Source organism: Aphidius gifuensis, linkage group LG4 (genome assembly GCF_014905175.1).
Source record: "Aphidius gifuensis isolate YNYX2018 linkage group LG4, ASM1490517v1, whole genome shotgun sequence".
Classification (NCBI taxonomy): domain Eukaryota; kingdom Metazoa; phylum Arthropoda; class Insecta; order Hymenoptera; family Braconidae; genus Aphidius; species Aphidius gifuensis.
In genome coordinates this window covers 5,102,030-5,124,758 of record NC_057791.1, presented here as the reverse complement: position 1 = coordinate 5,124,758, position 22,729 = coordinate 5,102,030, and the positions used below count along the sequence as shown (strand labels likewise).

General features: G+C 25.3%; 2 protein-coding genes and 1 non-coding gene across 3 annotated transcripts in view; all 3 read left to right on the top strand.

Moving 5' to 3' along the window:
* The first annotated feature begins 7,589 nt into the window (after window positions 1–7,589).
* Trnay-gua lies at window positions 7,590–7,683 on the top strand. The gene is made up of 2 exons: window positions 7,590–7,626; window positions 7,648–7,683. It is a non-coding gene; the product is annotated as a tRNA-Tyr (tRNA).
* Window positions 7,684–7,843: 160 nt separating this feature from the next.
* On the top strand, window positions 7,844–8,400 carry LOC122853758 (protein Vhl). Its single transcript, XM_044154176.1, has 2 exons — window positions 7,844–8,064; window positions 8,133–8,400. Exons 1-2 carry the CDS (start codon window positions 7,844–7,846, stop codon window positions 8,398–8,400), a joined length of 489 nt encoding a protein of 162 aa, XP_044010111.1.
* LOC122854776 (prolyl 4-hydroxylase subunit alpha-1) overlaps window positions 8,131–22,729 on the top strand; it is a 60,186-nt gene continuing 45,587 nt past the window's right edge. Inside the window, exons 1-2 of the mRNA XM_044155734.1 lie at window positions 8,131–8,573; window positions 21,726–22,309. Of these exons, the coding sequence (XP_044011669.1) occupies window positions 22,286–22,309 (24 nt within the window). The 5' untranslated portion in view covers window positions 8,131–8,573; window positions 21,726–22,285. The remainder of the gene's footprint in view (window positions 8,574–21,725; window positions 22,310–22,729) is intronic.

Sequence of the window (22,729 nt, the reverse complement as noted above, 5' to 3'; positions counted from 1 at the left end):
TAATAATAATAATAGACGACTTAATTATCATTAATACAGTTATCATCAAAATAATTTTGGTATGGATGATGATGATGATCCAAAAATACACGTAACAGAAATGGTTATCATGAAAATTTTATTAATTCGGAAAAAGTATGTATGATTAATTTTTATTCAGCATGGTGTGGTCATTGTCATCAATTAGCTTCAATTTGGTGCTGTTAATTGTGAAGATAATTGGCCATTGTGTTATGAAATTGAAATAAAAACTTATCCAACATTATTATCCAAAAAATTCAAAGTATTAGATTTGCTGGTAAAAAAAAATATGAAGAAAGTATGGATTTTGTTCTAAAAAGAGGACGTTAATATTGAAAAAATAAATTCATCAGCATGGAAAATATAATTAAAAATATTGAAACAGGAGAAAAATCAACGTAAGTATGTATATGTGGTGACAATAATGATTGTGTTGATAATGATGATCCAATTAAAATTAGAGTAATACTTAAAAATATATTAACAACTGATATTGTTAACTGTAAAAAAAAAAATTGTCATTAATTTTTTATTAAGTACAACTGATGTATTTATACCTCGTTTTTCAACACAATACAAATAAATATAGTGATCATAACAATGTAATAAATATACTGATTTAGTACTTCAAGTACTTGAACAATTACCAAAACCACAAGAAATAACATGTTGAATTTTAAAATACACAAAAAAAATTATAAAATACAAATTAAAGTGGATGGTCAATATTTTTTTATATAGGACATGCAACTGAATTTAATATACGGTTAAAAAGAATACCAAGTACAATGGATGATGTTAATTTAGAAAAATAAACAAATACAAATGTATGTCGTAAGCTGAATGTTGATCATTATTCAATGTAGGGTGTATTATAACCAGGTGGTGCGTTTGCAATAAATTATGGAAAATTAATTCATAATTATGAATTACAAGTGAAAAAAAAGGCTCAAATCATTGTCAGTTAAATCTCTGGGAAAGCACATAATGTTAATTAATTTTACTTATTTTTTTTTTTTTAATTATAACATTTAACACATTAATAAACTATAGTATTGAAATAATTATGTGAAACATTTATACATTGAGAAATTGTATTAAATCTTTCCAGTGATATAGTTTTAGAAATCTCTTTCATATTTTTAAACAATTTTTTTTTATTTTTGGATTTACGGGAAATTACACTTATTATGATTTTAATTTAAAATAATAAAAATAAACACCATTATCGCGTGTTACTATAAAAATACATTTTTTTTATTCGAAATCAAAATCAAATTAAAAAAAAATGAACAAACTAGTTGAAACCTCAAAATAAACATGAAATATTAATGAATATTAAATTATTCAATGAATGAGTTTAAAAAAATTTAACTATTTAAGAGAGTTCTTTCAGCAATTATTTATTTTGAACAATAAAATCTAAATTCTGATTTGTCGTAAAATTGAAATTTTGTTTTATTCAAGATTAATTTTATTGTTTATTGATAGTTTTTAACGATTAAAAATTGAATAAAAACCATATTAGATTAATTTATGCAAGTAAAATTATACTTCTCTACAATATAAATAATCAGTTTTAAATAAAATAATTTATATTAGTTTTTTTATGAAGTCGATTCATTTTTATTTGACTGTACTGTTATCAAAATTTATTTGGATAATAATTTTTTCTTATGATTGATATTTGAATTATATAATGATGACTTTTTTTATTTTCTTTTATCAATTAATTAATTTATGTATTTATAATACTAATGAAGCATGACAATAAATTTTATATACACCATGCAAATAAAAAAATACGAAAAAGCGTTTCATGAATTATCCATTTTTTTTTAATTGCACTTACCTACCTATTTAATAATTACAGATTATTCACATTTAAAAAATCGCCAAGTTTTTTCACTTTTACACACTCTCCGGCTTTTATTTTTTTTTTATTGTTTTATTATTTTAGTGTCTTTTATTTCTACACATTATTAATTTGTAATAGTAATTAATCACTCTTTATTGAATATATCTCAATACCGTAAATCAATTAACAACAATTAAATCAACAAAGTTGTTGTTAATAAAAACAAAAATGATAATAAAATACACTCTTCCGACACTGTGACACTCACACCCTTATTCATTGTGTCGTCGCACTGTGGGACTTGTTGTTTTTTTTTTGTTTTGTTTTGTTTTTTTTTTTTTTTTCGATAAAAAATAACAAGCGTTGAGGCGTTTTGTGGAGAGAAGTGGGGTGGAGGGAAAGCATCGTACAGAACGCGGGCGACGAGAGCGTGCGAGCTAGCCGAACTTACACGAACAACATATATACTCATATCGAAGCCCGGGGCCTCTCAGTTACCGTATGGAACGGCGGCTCTAGAAAATCTAGAGTGACCATGGCTAGCAACTTTATATTTTTTTTCTAGATGTATTTTAAGGTCAAAAAAATTATCACGCTTACACATTGGCTGGTCTAACCTTTTTACGGGCTCGGGAATTTTTTTTTATATAAAAAGGGTTAACTGACCATCAGTGACCATGGCTAGCAATTTTATATTTTTTTTCTGGATGTATTTTAAGGTCAAAAAAATTATCACGCTTAAACATTAGCTGGTCTAACCTTTTTGTGGGCTTGGGAATTTTTTTTTAGAAAAAAAGGGTTAACTGACCATCAGTGACCATGGCTAGCAACTCTATATTTTTTTTCTAGATGTATTTTAAGGTCAAAAAAATTATCACGCTTAAACATTGGCTGGTCTAACCTTTTTACGAGCTCGGGAATTTTTTTTTATATAAAAAGGGTTAACTGACCATCAGTGACCATGGCTAGCGACTTTATATTTTTTTTCTAGGCGTATTTTAAGGTCAAAAAAATTATCACGCTTTAACAATGGCTGGTCTAACCTTTTTACGGGCTTGGGAATTTTTTTTAATATAAAAAGGGTTAACTGACCACGAGTGACCATGCCTAGCAACTATATATTTTTTTTCTGGGTGTATTTAATACGAAACTAAATTATCACGCTTTAACATTGGCTGGTCTAACCTTTTTACGGGCTCGGGAATTTTTTTTATATAAAAAGGGTTAACTGACCACGAGTGACCATGCCTAGCAACTTTATATTTTTTTTCTGGATGTATTTCAAGGTCAAAAAAATTATCACGCTTAAACATTGGCTGGTCTAACCTTTTTATGGGCTTGGGAATTTTTTTTTAAAAAAAAAGGGTTAACTGACCATCAGTGACCATGGCTAGCAACTTTATATTTTTTTTCTAGATGTATTTTTAGTTTAGAAAAATTATCGCGCTTCAACATTGGCTGGTCTAACCTTTTTGTGGGCTTGGGAATTTTTTTTTAGAAAAAAAGGGTTAACTGACCATCAGTGACCATGGCTAGCAACTTTATATTTTTTTTCTAGGTGTATTTAAAGTAAAAATAAATTATCACGCTTAAACATCGGCTGGTCTAACCTTTTTACGGGCTCGGGAATTTTTTTTCATATAAAAAGGGTTAACTGACCACTAGTGACCATGGCTAGCAACTTTATATTTTTTTTCTACGTGTATTCCGTCTTTATCTAACTATTGCTTATAAAAATCAATTTAGTTTAAAATTCTTTATACATTTCTCAAGCCCGGGGCTCCTCCATTTTATGCGGCCCTGCGTCTGCTGCTAACTTGACTGCCAACTTCAGCCCCGTGATATTTCAATGAGCTCAAAGGCTTGTCTTGATATTGATGTAATTCCAAACATAATATACCAAAGGTAACGATGTTTCTGCTACCTCAAGCAAAATCTGATCATACGAATCTCTGATGTTATATTCACTAAAAGAGCTATATACTAAAATTGATAAGTAATCATCAAAGTGGAATTAAATACAGGCTATATATTCTCTAGATTTAGCTTATAATTATTGCTCTAAAATTGTCAACAAATGCCATTAATTTATTTGAATTGTATTTCAACAAAAAAAAATATGAATATAATGAAATAGGCATGTCTACATTATTGGTAGGCAAAGAATGCTTTTAATAATCGATTATGGTTTGGGTAAATTTCAAAATCACAAACCCCTTCAATAATGTTATAATCGATTTAAGCTTACAAAATCACTTGAATTATTCAGTATTACGTTTTGTTGGATCAATGAATTTGAAGATGATTATATTTTTCAAGTTAAAATACGAAAGCTTTGATGATTAAAATTCAATTTTATGTTATATGAATTTAGATGTGCATTATAAATTGAATTTAAGTTTTTAATTATAATATGGTCATGAACGTTGGGAAGAAAGTGTGATTGACAAGTAACGTTGAAGACACATATCCTATCCAGACCTTCTGATCATGAGAGTTCAATCGCTTAACATCAGACACATCTTGTAATATATACAATATACATGTATACGTTTTACGTTGAGATGCATTTTCCCGATAACATGCGGTTGAATATGTGCTTGATGAGTATGCTCTCATCTGCTTCAACTGTAATATACCATCTTCCTTATAAACCCATCTATATTATCATCAGAATTTTAGTATTTCCCCTTTTTTTTATATTTAAAATATTATGCACCCTTGTGAAAGTGTGCAATCCTGAATGAAGTAGCAGGAGAGGAGGAAGACTAGTTGAAAATAAAAAAAATAAATAAATACTGTAGTCTAATGACATGCAAATAGCAACGACATTCGTACTTGCTGCGTCCATTACGACTATCTTGCTTCTTATTGGCCAACTTTGATGGTTTTCGCAGTACTTCCAAATGTAACGATGGTGTTACGTTGTCACAATCATATTTTCTTTTTTTTTTTTTTTTTCATTTTCATGTCTCAAGTGTGCTTGGACACCCTCATTTTCTTTATACCAATGTTCGTACTAGTATTTTTATTTGAAAATGTGTGAATGTCTTTCTTTCACTGCTGCACTGAAAGTATAAAGCTATAAGCTAACATTGGTCGGCTTAACTGTTGGACCTTAAGTGCTACAGCCGTTTTTTCCAAGTTTTTATATAATTTTTTTCTTTTACGTTTTAACTTTTTATATGTATTTATGTTTTTTTTTTTTCTCACTACTGCAAAGCGGCCGTAAAGTGGTCAACTGACTAATTAAATGAATTTGTAATTTTTTATCAAATATTTAAGCTTGTAATTTTTATTAACAACATTTTGTAATACACAGTTAGATAAAAAATATAAATATTGAATTTTCAATGTATCTTCTAAATAAATCATAAATAGGTAGAAAAAAAATTTAAAAAAAAGTTTAAAATTCTATATAGAAAATCGACATTAAAAAATGCTAATCAAAAATGAACAAAAATTTTGAATTTTGAGTCATATTTTTCCAAGATGTTCAGTAAAAATATTTCTCAAACATTTAATATTTTAATAAACGATTTTTTTTATTAGTTATAAGTTATAACTTATAACTATTTAAATTTTGAATTAAGTATTTTTGATTTCAAATTTATTCGACATTCTTTAAATAACAAAAACAAAAGTTTAACTTTCTGATAAGAGACTATTTGCGATATCCAATTGTATTTATCACCCTCGTTGATATTTATCAGCTATTGTGTTGATAACTTCGTACCAATACTACTGCTTTATCATTAGTGAAATCATTGATAAAAAACTTTTTTAAAATCCTGAATAAGGGTTGATCTACATTCAACTCTAGAACAAATTATCGATGTCTTGCTGTTAAGCGTACAACGAATTTTCACCAAGTTGGTTTCAACATTACTCCCTCGTTTATTTTTATTTCTTCTTAAAGTAATTACCAACAAAATTTAATTAAACAATTATTGAATTACATTCATCTGATATTCTAATTCAAAATTATATTCATTATCCCCTTCATTATTATTCGTGCAAGAAGATGAGTACTTCCAGTTTACATTTATTCTTCTTCTTCTTTGGTGAATGATTTTTTTTTTATAAAAATTCATCGACACTGAAGACGATAATAAGGTGTGAAAAGTATTTTTATGTTTGAAAAAATATCTATGAATTAAATTTTGTGTTTGTTTAATCATGTCATAAAATTATATGATGAAATTTAATTTTGCAAATTTATAAGTATACGTGCTATCCAAACGAGTGGCCTTAAATATATATTACAAATGAGGAAATAATACTTAGCAGTGTTCAACAATTTAATAATGCATTGTCTTTTATTTAAAAATAAAAAAATAATATTAATATATACTCGAATTATTATTATGACGAATATTGAATGTCCTGTTTATGATGATGCTTCTACTGTGAATCGAAGCGAATATAATCTATGCCAAACAAATATATATCTGAAACGGCTTTTGTCTGTTCTATCACAATATATATTATGATGAAATACCTTATCCGCTTTTCTATTTAGCTTAAATTCACATTTTCATTTTGCTCTTCATATTTTCATTCTTTTTTTTGTCTTTTATTTATTTATTTTTCCCATTTTTTTTTCATGCAATTCTCTGTTCTCTCCTCTCAACTCGCCAGCATCACCTGGAACTCTGTAAATTGGCTTTTTTATACATACACATACCTACTTGTTCGTTCGAATTCTTTTTTTTTTTTTCCTTCGATCATTTTCATTTACGGTCGCCTTGTATTCAAGTGTAATTTTAGTAATGAAAGTGTTGAATACATATACGTGAAGCTGTGCTTTTTAACACAGACCCAAAAAAAAAAATATGAAAAATTTTTGTGTTTGCCTATGCTCGGGGTTTACAAATGTCCACTTATAAGATCTTTCCATTTACATCTTTATAAAGAAATATATACATGTGTGTGTGTAATACACACACACATAACGAAGTAAAAAAAAATAGAAGAAAAAATTCGACGGCAAGTCTTTATACTCTTATTAAAGCATTGCGAAAAAATCGCAAGTTTTATGATTATGATTTTAAAGTAAAAGAAGAAGAACACGCACACAATCACCACTTACTTTTTTTTTTACTCCACAACTGTCCCCCCAAATTACAGATATGATAGCGCAATTTTTTATCAATTTTTATTAATTATTTTAAATATTTTAATCTCTTAATTTCGATATGTTTTTTTGTATACACAATATCTAGAGATGTTATACTTTTTTCTCCCGTGTAATTGTTGTGTATATATTTTTAAAATGTTTTTATTCTCTTTTGCAACGCCCCGGGGCTTGATTCGATATCATGATCGAGAAATCCAATATCATAACGCTCAGATTGTGTACATTGTAAAATTATACAAACAAAACTATTTAGCACTTAAGCCTATCTGATTCTACACCGACGATATGTAATTTATTAACATTAAATAGTCAACTAAAATAACCTTTCAATAACAAAAACAAATATCGTTTACTTGATGCTCTTCCTTTCACTTTTATGTTATTTCGAAAGTACTGAAATATTATCTTTGAAGCTTATAAACTTGTGTAAACTTAAAAAATCAATTAAATTGTTATTAATAACAAAATGATAATGAGTTTCATCGAGCTTGAACCGATTAACTTATCTGACTCGTTGCCATTCTGACGTTTTATCTCTAATATGAAAAGAACCGGTCGGAAATCACCGAACCTTCGATAGCTCAGTTGGTAGAGCGGTGGACTGTAGTTGGTATAATATACAAGAGAAATCCATAGGTCGCTGGTTCAAATCCGGCTCGAAGGAGAATTTTTTTTTTCTTATAAAAACTTAAATATAAAAACCTTGAGTTTATCAATTTAATACAATTTTTTTTTTTTTTTTTTGTATTTTAAAGGTAATGAAAAATTGTGGCATGTTGTTCTAAAGAAAAAAACAAACAAATTAAGAAAAAATAACAACATAAATGGAAGTATCACAATCACCGTCAATATTAAAATCACTAAATCAAGACTACAAATCATTTGTACGTTTTATTAATACAACAAACTACAGAGTCGAGGTTATCTGGATTGATTACAATGGCCGTGCAAAACTTTATCAAACATTAAAGCCAAATGAGGAATACAATATAAATACATTTGCAACACATCCTTGGATATTTGTTGAGGAAGAAACACGTGATAGGTAATATATAATATTTAATTTAAAATTAATAATAATTAATTAATTAATTATAATAATTTTTATTAAAGGTTTATGGTCAATTGTGAGGACGTATTTATGCCAGAGCCTTGGTTTGTTCGTTATCACAATATACCACGTAATCAGTGGCCACAAAGAATCGAAAGAGTTGATGTTAAAATAACAATACCAATATATACACTACGTGATCTTTCATTACGTGTTATAAAAAAACATTTGAAGCACGATTATCAAGCATTTTTGTTGGAAATACCAAAGACATTGCAATACGAATTGGCATCAATGCAACCAAGAAAGGGCGATCCAGCAGAACCTTAATGATGACACAAGATTCATTGCATACTGTTGTTGTTGTTGTTGGTTGATATTATTATTATTATTATCATTATATTGAACGGGAAATTGTGCTAGCGAAAGCAAAAGCTAATAGGTCGTCGCATCTCTGAGGTCAACAGTAGTGTTTACATCGGTGATGCTGTCTCGATTACGAGGTAAAAAAAAATTAAATTTTTTATTATAAAATTAAATAGAAAATAAATACTAACGATTTCACTTTTATTATGAAAGTCAATTGTGAATTGAATTTCATTTCCGTGTTTAAAATATAGTATATAGTCAAGTTGATAATATAAAAAATATATATACCCTGGTAGAAATCTCGACTCATAAATGTCTATAAAATAACTATTTTTACTAGATTCAAACTCAAGTTTAGATAGTTTGTATATTCAAAGTTAGACATTTACAAGCTTCACAGAAATGGGCAATCAGCTAGTATATAGCTAGTTTTGCTAGACACTGAAAAAAAAATAATAATAACAATAATATGCTTTTTTTTCTTTTTTTTTTTGTACAACTGTCTGTACTGGGATCGAACCTGCCTACCTAGCTACCTACCTAAACTTAATTTCTAAAAGCGAGTGTATTACCCCTAAGCCATCGCGCGTTAACGTGAAGGATAGTAAATTTTCATAGTTATCAAAAAATACTTTCAATTCATACAAAAAACGTTATTTTTATATATAAATTTAATAAAGAAATAAATTGAATAAACTAAATGAATATAAAAATTAAAAAAAAAAACATTAATTTTTTTTTTTTTCTAATTATTAGACGAAAAATGATCTCGTGACTGTATTTCGTAGACAATAAAATTAATAAATTATCAAAATTGCTTAAAATGTCTAATTGTACACTCTTTTAGTTGTGCATAAATTAAGAATGCTTTTAATTAATAATATTTCAATTTTATCGTCAACAAAATACAGTCAGGATATCATCTTTCGTTTAATACTTAGTTAAAAAAAAAAAAAATTATTAATGAATTTTGTTTTTATTTTTTATATAGATTTGTATTTTGAGATTCATTTAATTTATTTATAAAATTATGTGTTTTTTTGAGTGTATTGATAAAAGTCTTTCTTAATAAGGACTAAAATTTTCTAACCTCCATGGATGTTAAGTTGTATAAAAAAAAATTAAATTGAAAATCTTGCAATAACAGAAAATAATAATAATTTTTTCATTGTTAATCCAGAAAGTTTATTATTTTTATTTTTAATTGTTAATTATATAATTTTTTTTGGCAACAAAAATTTCGAAGATTAAATTAGGTATTTAATAGCTAATAAATTTCTATTTTCTAGTATACAGTTTATAGCTAATAATAATAGCTAGTTACTAGATTCAATCTAACAAAACTAGACGGATTTCTACCAGGGTACATAGTGGTACAAAATACGAAATTTGAATTTAATACAAATTGACAATTTATTGACAATTATTTTTATCAAATAAATATATATATTGCCTACGGATATTTGCTTTCTGAAAATACAACAAAAAATTCAAATGAAAAATGTCTGTAAACTCGAAAATTTTTAATTAATAATTGTTGATTATTTGTATTGTTATTTTTAATACTGAATTTTCGAAATTTATCTCACGAAAAAGTCGACATTTCGAGTGACCCGTTGCAAAAAAAATCGGTAGAAAATGTTTGTCCGTAAACGTAGAATTCAATTATCAATTTATAATTTTTTTATTTTGCCATCACGATATGTGCCATCTCGCTTATAACGAGTCGACGAGAGAATCCTTTTTTGCATCTTTTTTATACATAAAAAAACAATAAGCCAACTAAGCCTCTGGCTATAGAAAACATAGCCATGTGAATCCTGCCAGTTAGTGACTCGTGAGTCAACTCGTCACTCAATCGGTCAGTAAATAACCCTTTGGAAATTTGATTCTGAAATCAGATACAAATACATACCATTCTTATATACAATATAAAAATTAAAAATTAACAATTTAGTTAAAATAAATAATTCAAAAATATTAATACATGCAATTCGAAATAAAAAAAAAATCCTGTCTAGTCACGGACGATCGGCATCGCGACATGAATGAAAAGTTTATATATCAAATACATTATAATATTTTGAAGCTTTTATTCGAAACACGCATTTGTGTTCACGGCTGTTGCCACTGTGTGTTGCCAATGTCTACACATTGGTCACGTACACAATACAAACGTGTGAATGCCAACGCTACATCTTTCAAGATTTATAAATTCGTGGTATTTTTAATTTTATTTCCAAAATCTACAATTCAAAAAAAAAATATTCAATAATTTTATAAACACAAAAAAAACACAGTTAAATTTTTAAATATAATTGTAATTGATAAATGCGATTCAATTAACATCAGGTTAGATGTATAAATACATGTAATGGCAATTCTTGAAACTTCGTAAACTTACATTGTACTTGGTCTCGATGGTTAACTGAATTTATCCAAGTTTTGCTGAATCCTCAAAGTCTCTCTCTCACACTTGGAGTGAAAGAGAATATTAAAAGACAAGAGGATGAGAGTGCAAATCTAGTATTTTCGTGGTAAAATTGAGAGGAGTGTAGGATTTGTTGATAGAGGAGAAGACGGAATGATATATAGATAAATTGCTTTATGCACAAGTGGTACGAGAGAATTTTCAGCACATTTCCAAGGACATTCCAGGATACTTGGAAGTATACGAAGACAACCCATAAGTTGTCTCACTCTCTAACTGTATGTTTCGTGAGCTTGGAAATTGTGAATAATGCGATAGCTCCTATCTGTATTCACGATGAATTTCAAACGTGTTTTTATACTGCCCACCCAATCAACACATCTTAAAAATATTATAATATTAAATTAGTCTTAAAATATATAAAATTCTAAATAATAATTAAAAATTATTAAACCTTTGTTTTATTTTTTTTATTCTTTTCAAGTATACGCATATTAAAATTATTATGAAATTTATAAAAATTTCTCTCGAGTACTAATTACTACATTTAATATTATTTTTATTATTCGTATAAAAATTTAGTTATTTTTTTCTTCTTATCGCTCATTAAAAAGTTTGTTAAGCAAGCTTTTCATTGTAAATATTTTTTATTTTTATTAAAATTAATTCTCTACAAGTTTTATATTTCAATAATATTTTTTTTAAATTTATTTATTTATTATTTTGAAAAGCAGTGGGTAGTTTGATGTGAAATTTGTTGAGTCTCGTATGGCATATATTTTAAATAATAAAAAATAAAAATAAATAAATGTTACATGAAAAAATAGAGATATATGAGTTTTTTCGTTGTCGTGACGATTCTTTTTCTCTTCTTTTTGCCAATGATGGTATTTTTTTTATATGAAAATATTTTTATATTGCAACAATGTTGTGCTGCATAACGAAAAAAGGTTTGCTACACGCGAACACTCGTGTCTGCTATTTTTCATACTCTTTAAGAGGGTTATATACCACTTGGCTTTTTTATTTTTTTTATTTATATTTTCATATTTATCCTATCATGTGTACCGTGAATTATCTCTCTTGTATATATTATCATAATATTATTCTCTCTGTAAATTACTCAATTGTATTGTTAAAAAAGTTTTATTATATTTTTTAATTTGAGTTGGGTAGAATTACAAAATATCATAAAATACTGGCGAATGGTTTTAATGCTATTTGTGATTTCATATGAATTGAGAAAATATTTGTTAATATGACTATATTTTTTTTTTTTTTAATGAATTCCGCATTATACAAGTTGCGTCAGAGTTAAGCTAATTAAATTTTTACTCGCAGTTTTTTTATTTGCGTTAACAACATTTTAAAAAAAACAAAAAAAAACAATGGGATATATATATTATGTATATTAAAAGTGGAAAATGGGAAACGAAAAAAAAAATTAATATTCACCTGTTTATGCCATTTTAAACTTCATTGTCAAAATGAAAAAAAAAATAATTATAAAATAAATAAATATAAATTAAAGTCTATATAATATTAAATATATTATGTGGATAGAATAAAAATTTAATTTTTGATAATTAATTAGGCTGTAAAGTTTCGATAATAAAAAACGGTGATAAAATAAAAAAAAAGAGAGTAACAGGCACACTGCTGACTTTTAGAATACTTTTCTAGTTAAAGAGTAGGTTGGAAAATCTAATTAGAGAATACGATGTTCGTTGAACAGTGGCTGTGTCTTGAACTATGTTGGTCTTGATAAGAAACTACAATCTCACTTGCTGCCAATCGATAATTAGTAATTACTAAATATCGATAAAATCTACCTTTTTTTTATTTTTTTACAATCATCAGTTTATAACCGTTAAGTTTTTTTTTTTTCCTTTATTTTCATTTTGTAATAAAAAAAAAAAACGCTATTTTATTAATTAATAAATGAGAAGTTATAATTTTACCGGAATATTTTGAATATAGCCACAGTCTAGACTTTATTTTTTATTATCTCAAAAATTCGTGTGCATTATTGACCTATTTATTTCCTCCTAAAAAAAAAAAAATAATAGAATAAAATTAATATGATTATAATCAATAATTTAAATTTCCTGGAATAGATTGTAATTTTTTTTTTTTTTACTTGTTTGACGTGGTGAATCCAATCATCGCTGTTTTTTTTATCCATCAAGATAGCTTGTTATTTTTTCCGAGAAAAAATGAATATATAAATAAAAAAAGATATCTTTTTAAACATCTTTACTATTTAAACATGAAAATGTCAAATAAATATTTTATATTTTATTTTTTCTATACAAAAGAATTTTAAAAAGGAAAAAGAAATATTTTTCCTATGAAGAATTTTCCTATAAAAATAAAATTATTAATAATAATATATTTTTAAACTAATAAATAAATTTCAAGTATTTAAGATATCTATTAGTTTTTTTTTTTTTTTTTATCAAAACGATGGGTCTTTTTCTATTTGTTATCCTGACATTTTTTTCTTATTTATTTTGTTTATTTTCTTAACAAATTTATTCAAATAATATGACATTGGACTTTGGAAGCCAAATCAGCTGTCGAAATGTTTATTTGGATGAAAAGACATGCATGACTAAACATCAGGATGAGTATCGAAGCATCACTGAATAATCGATTATTCATAAAACGATAAAGTATTCCTCAGTGTATGCCACGGCCTCTAAAGACTCTTTCGTTTGAAATTCGTTTAAAGTCTCAGTTTGTAAAAAAAAACACTGACCTAAATTTAATTCGATTTTCTTGAATTTATAAATCAAACAACTTTCAATGTTTGAATTAAAAAATATGGAAAATTTATAAATTATATTTTCATTGAAATTATATTTTTGTAAAATTAAAAAAAAATTAATTTATTTTTATTGAATAAATGTTCTTTTGTTTGTTTTAAATTATCGTTTAACTAACAGTAAAAAGAGCGTGCTATTTTCTGAATCGCTGTTTTTTTTACTAGAAAAATGAAAAGGTTTATTTCGAAAAATTTTATGATACTCTTTTTTCACCTTTTATATGATAAAAATAATTAAAAGCGAACGATATAAAAATAGAAACGAGTAAAGCATTGTAGAAAAAAAATTTCGAAATACGCTCATTTAACTTTTAAATAATTTTCTTTTGTACATACGCCTTTTTTACATCCGGTACAAGGACATGCAAATATATTGTACGAATCAATTACATTTAATATTTGTTTATCTCACTCTGGAAAAAAAAAAGAAATAGTAGCACAGAAATTTTATTATAAAATTTGATTTACTTATTTGATTTGTATAAAAGTATCATTCAATTTTCACTATCTAAAATATGTAAATAATATTGTCTTAGTTTTTTTTTCTCTCATATTATCCTGCAATTTATAATGCATATTTTGTAGACTTGCATCAGTAATGCATATTATACATATAGCTATTCACAAAATCCGATAATAAAATAACAGATGCCTTGTGTCTCGCGAAGCTTCAGACTTATTCAACACATGAATCTTGAATTATTATTATATCAAAAAAGATTAAATAAATATCCATTTTTTCATGATTTTTTGTAAATATATTTAATAAATTCTTTCTAGACAAAAAAAAGCTCTCGAATCAATCGTAAGAAAAAAGATTAAAAAAACAAAAATTATTTCCTCTTTAATTATTAACTTGAAAGATCAATAATATAGTTTTGATGTGAAAAAATTATCAAGTATTATTTGAATACGTCATTTTTTTTTCGTATTAATACCTGACTGATAAAAAAAAAAAAAAATTACAACTGATAACGATTGCACCACCACATCAACGGGTTATTGAAAAATTTTCAATTTTCATTGGTGGTGAGGACCACAAGCTCTATCAAGCGTTACCAAGTAATTTTTTTTTATTTTTAATAATTTTTGTTTGTTTTATCAAAACAATTTGTCAAAAGTTTTTTTTTTTTATGATATCGACGTGTCGTGGTAATCAGTGTTTGGACTGATGCCAGTCAATCTGACTGGCGTATGTAAAAAACCATAAAAATATTTTCACACAATTTTTTTTTTTCTAATTTAAAACATAAATATATGTATACTAAATCTAGAGACTTTGTGGTTTTTTTTTTTTTTTCTAAGACACACAGAAAAGATGATTAAAAATATAACAAAAAAAAATAGTTAGAATGGCACCTGTGTAGTTTCGTGTATGCCTCTGGCTTGTGCAATAGCTCTAGCAACTATTCAAAGGGTAAAAAGAAAGAAAGAGACAGAATGAAATGAACGAGAATGAAAGGGTTTGATATAAATATATATATATATATTTCTATTATATATATACATATATTGTGTTGAGCAAAGATACTTTCTGGTAACAGTGGTTGGCCGCGAGATTAACGGGAAAACCTATGAGGTATATATAAAGTTAGCAAAAAACATTTTGTCAATATACTTATGTACTAACAAAATAAGAGTACATATTTACTTTTTTCTCTTTATTTCATCACAATAATATACTGAGTTTTAAAAAACATCATGAGTCATTATATCAAAAATATAAAGAAATTTTAATTTCAACTATTGTCTAAAGATAATCAAAGTATAATTTTTAAATCACAATATTATATTTTGACTTTTATTTATGAAAAGAATACAACATCTCAGTTTTAAATTTAATTAATATTTAATTTGAATTATGATTTTTTCCTTTGTACTAAAATACCAGAAATATTAATTTTAAAAATCAATTTATAACAAAAATATTTTATTTTTTCTATTGATAATTACTTATAATTAAAAAAATAATTGAAATATATTTTAATACATGCTTTGTTTTTTAGTTAATGCAATGACATAATGAATTGAAGTTGAATTTTCTTTCAAATCAGTAATAAAGTTTCATTATTTTTAATAGTTAGTCCAGTGAGCATATGGTTAAGTCGTCAAGAGCCCGGCCTACAGTGCTTGTGGTCTCGAGTTCAATATCGACATTTATAAAATCGTCTATTCATAGTTATGATGTTGTCAAAATTAAAGGTTTTATTGAGCCATATCCTATACTACTTCATTTCTTCCGATATCTGTTTTCTGGTGTTTGGGGCAAATATAATCTAGCATAGACCATGTGAACTACGCACTTGGTCTACGCCAGGAAATATTTGCCTCAAACATAACCCTTTTTTTTTTTGAACTTACACATATTCTATCTATCTTTCTCTCACAATTATGGATGACAATTGTTCTTTTTATAATAGAGAAAATAGTATTATTTGAATATGATTAATTTAAATATAAAATACATTTAAATGCTACAAGTTTAGTCATATTTATCATTTATATTACCTGTTAAATAAAAATCATTGAAAGTTTAAATCTCAAAATAAAATAATAAAAATTATATACTTAGTTTTGTTAATGTAATATGATTTAAATAATAGTAACTTTTAAAATATTATACTAATAGAAATGGTTTATTTTTTTTTAATTAAAAGTTTTAAATTTACACATGAAGTAGTAACAACAATATAATTTTGTAATATATTTATTTTAGCTTATCTAAAATACAGTAATAAAATATTATTATACACATCAAAAACTCACCATCAAAATCATCATAGAAATTATTATTACGAAATCTATAATTAGTTAACGAAGCAAAAATAACGCGAACGATAAACAGCTCTACTTTTTTTACTATTAACATTTTATTATGGCAAAAAATCTGAATGAGTTGAAGTAATATTAATGTAAAATAATCATACTAAATATTTAAATATTATATGACAAATATTCATTAGGAGACAAGTGACATAATTTATAACGAAAACAAAAATTAAATTAGATTTTTTTTTTCACTACAGATATATACATTTCAAAAATAATAATATTTTTACATATTATCTGCACAAAATAACTTTCATTAGCCAAAATTATTTGACTTTTAACATGTTGTTAATTGAACTTGATTTATTTTGGGTAAATTGATATTTAACATTTCATATATTGAATGTTTTTCTGTAATTTTTGAATATTCACTTTGTTAATTTTATCTTTTCAAAGGTATATTTACATTTAGTATAAATATATAAATTTAATATTTGCTATCAAATATACATACTTTCGGTGGTCAAATCATCAATCGTGCTGGTCAAATGCATATATTCTAATTACACTGATAAATCAATATGAAAAATTGATGTTTCTGTGGTATGCAGTCGACACTAATGTCTATTTACAATTCTGCTGACTACTGCAATGATGATTTTTTAAACTTTCTCTTGGTTTTCATATTTACAAAAAAATCTATTAAATATTTCATAATAAAATTAAATAATTATTCAAATTTTTACAACAATTACTGACGAAAAAGAAAGTTCTTTTATCCATTTTTTTTCATTACTATAATCCAAATTTATTTATTCATTTTTACATTAATCTTTTAACTAAATCATAATAATTTTTTTTAATCAAATTTTTCTTAATAATACTTTTCCATATATTTGAAATAGATTTATATTTTTTTATTATAAAAAATGGAGTTTGTGGTTGTTAGATAAAGTGCCATTTAAAAAAAAAAAAAAAATACACGTGATAAAAATGAAAAATGATTTTAATCATTCGATCAACAAACACCTGACAAACATAAATAAAAAAAAAAAATGATTATTACATAGAGAAAATTTAAAAAAACAAAAATATATATATCATTTGCAATCTGTCCTCTCTCGGCATTTATTTTTATTTTTTCAATTTTTTATGAGGCATAAAATGAGAGAGGAATATTCGAGTTGGCATGTTAATTTATCAAGGGGGCTGTCGTTGGTTGATTCGGGTAAATCGTTACGATCCATCGTTGCGACAGCAGCAGACCAGTTGGACGGACCGTTCATCACGAAAGGATAACGGATGTGTGTACACTGTACTGTTACTACGACAAGAGGTGAATACAACTTGCGGATATTCAACATTTCCAAATACAACAATTGTTAAACCAGATCCATGCGTACACAAACAAACAAACAAATAAACAAACAAACAAGTAAATAGACAAACAAAAATACATCACTACAAATACATACAAACAATTTTTTTTTTTTTTCGCTTAATTTCGATAAATAAGAATGGTTCTTTCACCACGTGATATGCACGCGATTTTATTATTAACAGAAAGCTTTTATTTAGCCATTTTCTTCATTTTTTTAATTATTATTTAGTTTTTATCATTGAGGGGATACAAAAAATAGGGTTGCTTCTTTTGTCTTTTTCGCACATTATTTATTTTTTTTTTCTTTTGTTTTTGCCACTTCAATGTCAACCCCAGAGCAAGTTGCAATTTTTTGTTTTTTTTCTTTTCTTTTTATGGTCCACAAAAGTTTCATATTGGTCTTGGCAATTATTTTAAGATGGATTTTTTTATATTTGAAAAATTTTTATTACAAAAAAATTGTATGAATCATGGAATTGTTTTATTAAAAAGAAAAGGGAATTTATTTGCGCTTCCGTTGTATAATTATAATTGTAATTTTATAAAAAGGAAAAGTTTTGATTGATTTAAAAATTGTATACATCTGGACTGTTGTATTGTTATTTTAAATTGAGATTTAAAGTTTTTAACAACAATTTTAAAATATCATATTAAATGGAAAATATTCAATGTATCAAGTAGATATTATTATTGTTTTTTTTTATTATTTTTGTTCTTGATTTCTTTGCCAAGTATTCTGAAATAAAATAATTAAATCGACTGTATAAAGTAGAAAAAAGTAATAAATTACGATAAAACTGGAGATGAAACGACAGTTGATAATTCCAAGTTGTATAAATTTTTTTTTATTTTTATTATTTATTAAAATATATAGAGAAAAAAAGTTTCGATGAATGAATCAAAATGCAGGAAAAAATAAAATTCTTCATTTAAAAAAGTATATAAAAATTTTAGAAGTTTGATTGCACATAGGAAGAAATTTTTTTAATCATAAAATATTTTTTGTCAATAAATAATTTTTTGAGTACTTGTCAAGAACCTTGAATAACCAAAAAATAATGGTTTGAAATTTCTGTCATAAATTAATATCAATGAATGAGTATTGTTATTTTTTCAATAAATTATTATTTTAATATTTTTTTTAGTATGAAAAATTTGATGACGTGTTAATCGAGTATACAAATATGTGTTGAATATGAGTTACGAATGTCGTAGACTTTTAATATCCTGATAATTCACTTTTCAAATGATGTAGATAGAAATTTATCCATCAAATTAATCAATCATTTAACACTTCATTGTCGATTAAATGATCATAGTCATTAAAAGATATATTAAAATTTTTTTTGATATAAAATAGTACTTTTATTTTCAACAAATAAATTCTACATATGGATGATCTCTTAAATAATCGCTTGAATATTTAAAAAAAAATGTTTATGTATAATGTTGTCTGAGTGGTAAAATTTATTAAAGCCCATCTCTGTGTTTATTGCTATCTTGTTGTATGTCTTTGTTAATATGTGTTTATGAATTTATCCTGGGGGTCTAGTTGTGTGTCAAAGAGTACGAGCCTTTTTATGACCTACACAAACACAAAAGGGCGTTGTTGACAAAAAAAAAAAAAAATAGTAACTAAAAAAATAGGAAAAATAAAAAATGGAATTTTTTTATCCAGACAATCCTGGTTGAAGTTACAATGCACGACGTTCCCTTATTAAGCGTCGTTTTAATTTCATGCTTTTTTTTAAATATTCTTCTTTTTTTTTTTTTTTTTCTATCTTTGCCTTTTTTTAAACATACTTTTTGCTCTCTTTACTTTACCTTCCGTCAAGCTATGAGATTCATCTCATTTTTACTATCTAGCTGAACTTTTTTTTTGTTTAAAAAATAAAAATGTACGATGCAATGCTTTTATGTAGTCAACGTCGTTCTTTTTACATCAGCAACCAAGAACCTTAATTCTGCAATTAATAATGACTTTCTATAGAAATTTTTTTACAGCTTCTTTCTAAATATATTATATTATATATACTATATACTGCCTGAGGACAGTCTTAATAACTCTCTTCTGAATATTTCATCTTGTGCTTTTTATATTTCTTACGAATAGTAAATAAACAAAATAATCATTAATTATTATGACAATCCTCGAGGAAATAGCTTATTTTTTTTTTCTTGTCTTGATTTTTCAATACCTGTCTGGTCATTATAATAAGGTAGCTATTTAATCAATACACAAATTAATCAATAAACTTTTTTTTTTTAATAATAAAATATAAAAGTTTTTTATTCGCAATAATAATTGAGCTTTTTAACTTGAGTTTAATTACGTTAGAAATTGTCGAATGTCAAAATAGGTCTATTATTTTTTTTGGAATGTTAATTTAATATTTAAATATTACAAAAATCAACAGTTAAAAAAATGTTGACTCATTAGAGAAAAATTTTGATTAAAAATTTTTATTACAAGTTGAATTAACACATTTTAATTGTTATTAATTTTCTATTGAATTTCAAACAATTTTTTTTTAATTCAACTACGAGTAAAGTCTATGACAAGAGCCTTTACAAAATCTCAATAGAAGATACTAGTGCCAATAATTCTTACCTCAGTCGTACAAAGAAAAAGAAAAGCTTATTGAATTCGAATAAAATATTCTTTTGAATTATACAATGAATTTCTCGTTTGTATATATAATCACGTGAAACAAATATTCGGTAGAAATAAATCATTTATTCTTGAATGCCTTTCATATGAAAAAATAGAAAGATGAATGAGTATCAAATAAATTAACTATTGAACTTGATAAATAATTATTATTATAATTATCCTCTCATAAAAAATACAAATAATATATTATTTGGACCATAAAAATCAATTTTCCTACTTTCGTTGAATTATGAAAAATTATTCAAATTTCAAATGAATTTATTTATTCATTTCTGTCAAATAAATTTTTTAAAAATATACATTCACAAATAAAACAATTTCCTCTTTGTATTAAAATTATGAATTTTCATTTTATCGAGAATATAATTGCTTGTTATCAATAATTAGATGAAAATTAATTTTTCAATCAAATTATTTTATTGATTTTGATAACTTAATTATTATATAACAATAATAATTTTCGCGTGCTTTTTGTATCAAACAATCAATAACAGAAATTAATTGTTTTAAAAATGTAAACTTGTTATTATATTTATGTTTTTTTTTTCTTTCAAAATTTTCAAGTTATACTCACTTGGTTAAAACTTGTTGGTATATCGAGTTGCGAAAGTGCATCGTAAAAAGGCTTTGCGTCCTCTTCAAATTTTTTATTATTTTTTTTTCATTTTTATTTTGTTGTTTCTCTCAAACACCATAGACTTATCAAATAAAAAAAAAAACGATAATAAATAAGAATAGATAAAAACTTTGAGCCCAAGTAAAGTTGTGAATTTTTTTTTTAAAATCTTTTTATATAAATTTTCAACTCGATTTTCTTTCAATTTTTTTTATTTCAATTCTTTTATGTACAATAATTTACTTTTTTCTTTATTTCCCCTTGAAAAACAGGTGAGATATATATTTTTTTTTATCGAAAACTTGAAAATTTTTATGACTCACGTCAATTTTTTTATTTTATATATTTTTTTTCAACTTTTATTTTCTTATTTTTAACAACTTTGAAAAATAAAAAACATAGTTAAAATTTGTTATTTATTTTACATGGATATTATTATTATCAAACACGATAAAATTTTTCTACAAATTTATACGTCAATGAATTGAAAATTACGAAAAAAAAAAACCGTGAATTTGACAAAATAATTGATAAAATTTAAACAAATTAAGATTGCTAATTTGAAAATTTTTAATTAATTTTTTACAGATTAAATCATCAGCAATTTGAAGAGTTTTGTGTAAGGTCCAGAATAATTAGTGCATCATCGTAATTATCCGGTTGGTGGTCATCATCTATAGTGTCACACAATAGATGTGTTTATTGTAACAGCATCAGCTGGCCACATGAACCCATATATCACAACGAAACATTGAGCATCAGCATCAGCACCAGTAGCAGTACCATCGCGCACAAATATACACACTTTTGTGCGCCGCAGAGAGTTCATCCACCACCTCGTTGCTCGTCGTTGTCGTCAGCGAAGGGTCAGAACAAACCGCGCCAACATAACATTACCAGTCTGCCGCGAGACTTTGTGGCATTCATTCAAAATTACTTATCAAATGATAATAATAATACGTATTTTGAAATAAGACACGTGTTGCAAATGTGTTTTAATTTAAAAACAAACAAGTGATTTAATAGTGATGATTGTTTGAATTTAAAAATAATAATAACATTTGTGAATAATATCAATTACTCCAAATAGTGTGGATTTATTATTTTCAAAATAATTTATATTATTTTGCTGTATATACAATATTTGGATGACATTTCAACTTCAAGTATTGGTGAGTTTTAAAAAAATTTATTTATTATTTAAAAATATAAATTTAAATTGATATTATAAACTTTTATATACTATGATATTAATATTACTACGCGAGTTTAAATTTTTTGTTGTGCGTCTGGCAGGCGTGTTGCGGTTCCCCTCTTTTCATTACGTCATGATCAAGTAACGTGGCTGTCGGATGCATTATTTTTAATCTCAATTTTATCATATGGGGAATTTTTTATTATTATTTTTTATATTTTAAAAATTATTATAATTAAATAATGGTGATATTGTAGATTTATAAATTGGTATTTTATATATCAACAGTTTGAAAAATTATGGATAAATGAAACAAAAAAAAAAAAACAAGTTAATATTTGAAAAATAAAATGTTTAATTTAATTAGAGTTCATTGATACTTGTCTACGTGACTCAG

Coding starts and splice junctions, on each gene's coding strand:
- LOC122853758 (XM_044154176.1), top strand. CDS start 7,844: ATGGAAGTATCACAATCACCGTCAATATTAAAATCACTAAATCAAGAC. Junction 8,065..8,132: donor GAGGAAGAAACACGTGATAG/GTAATATATAAT, acceptor TTTTTATTAAAG/GTTTATGGTCAATTGTGAGG.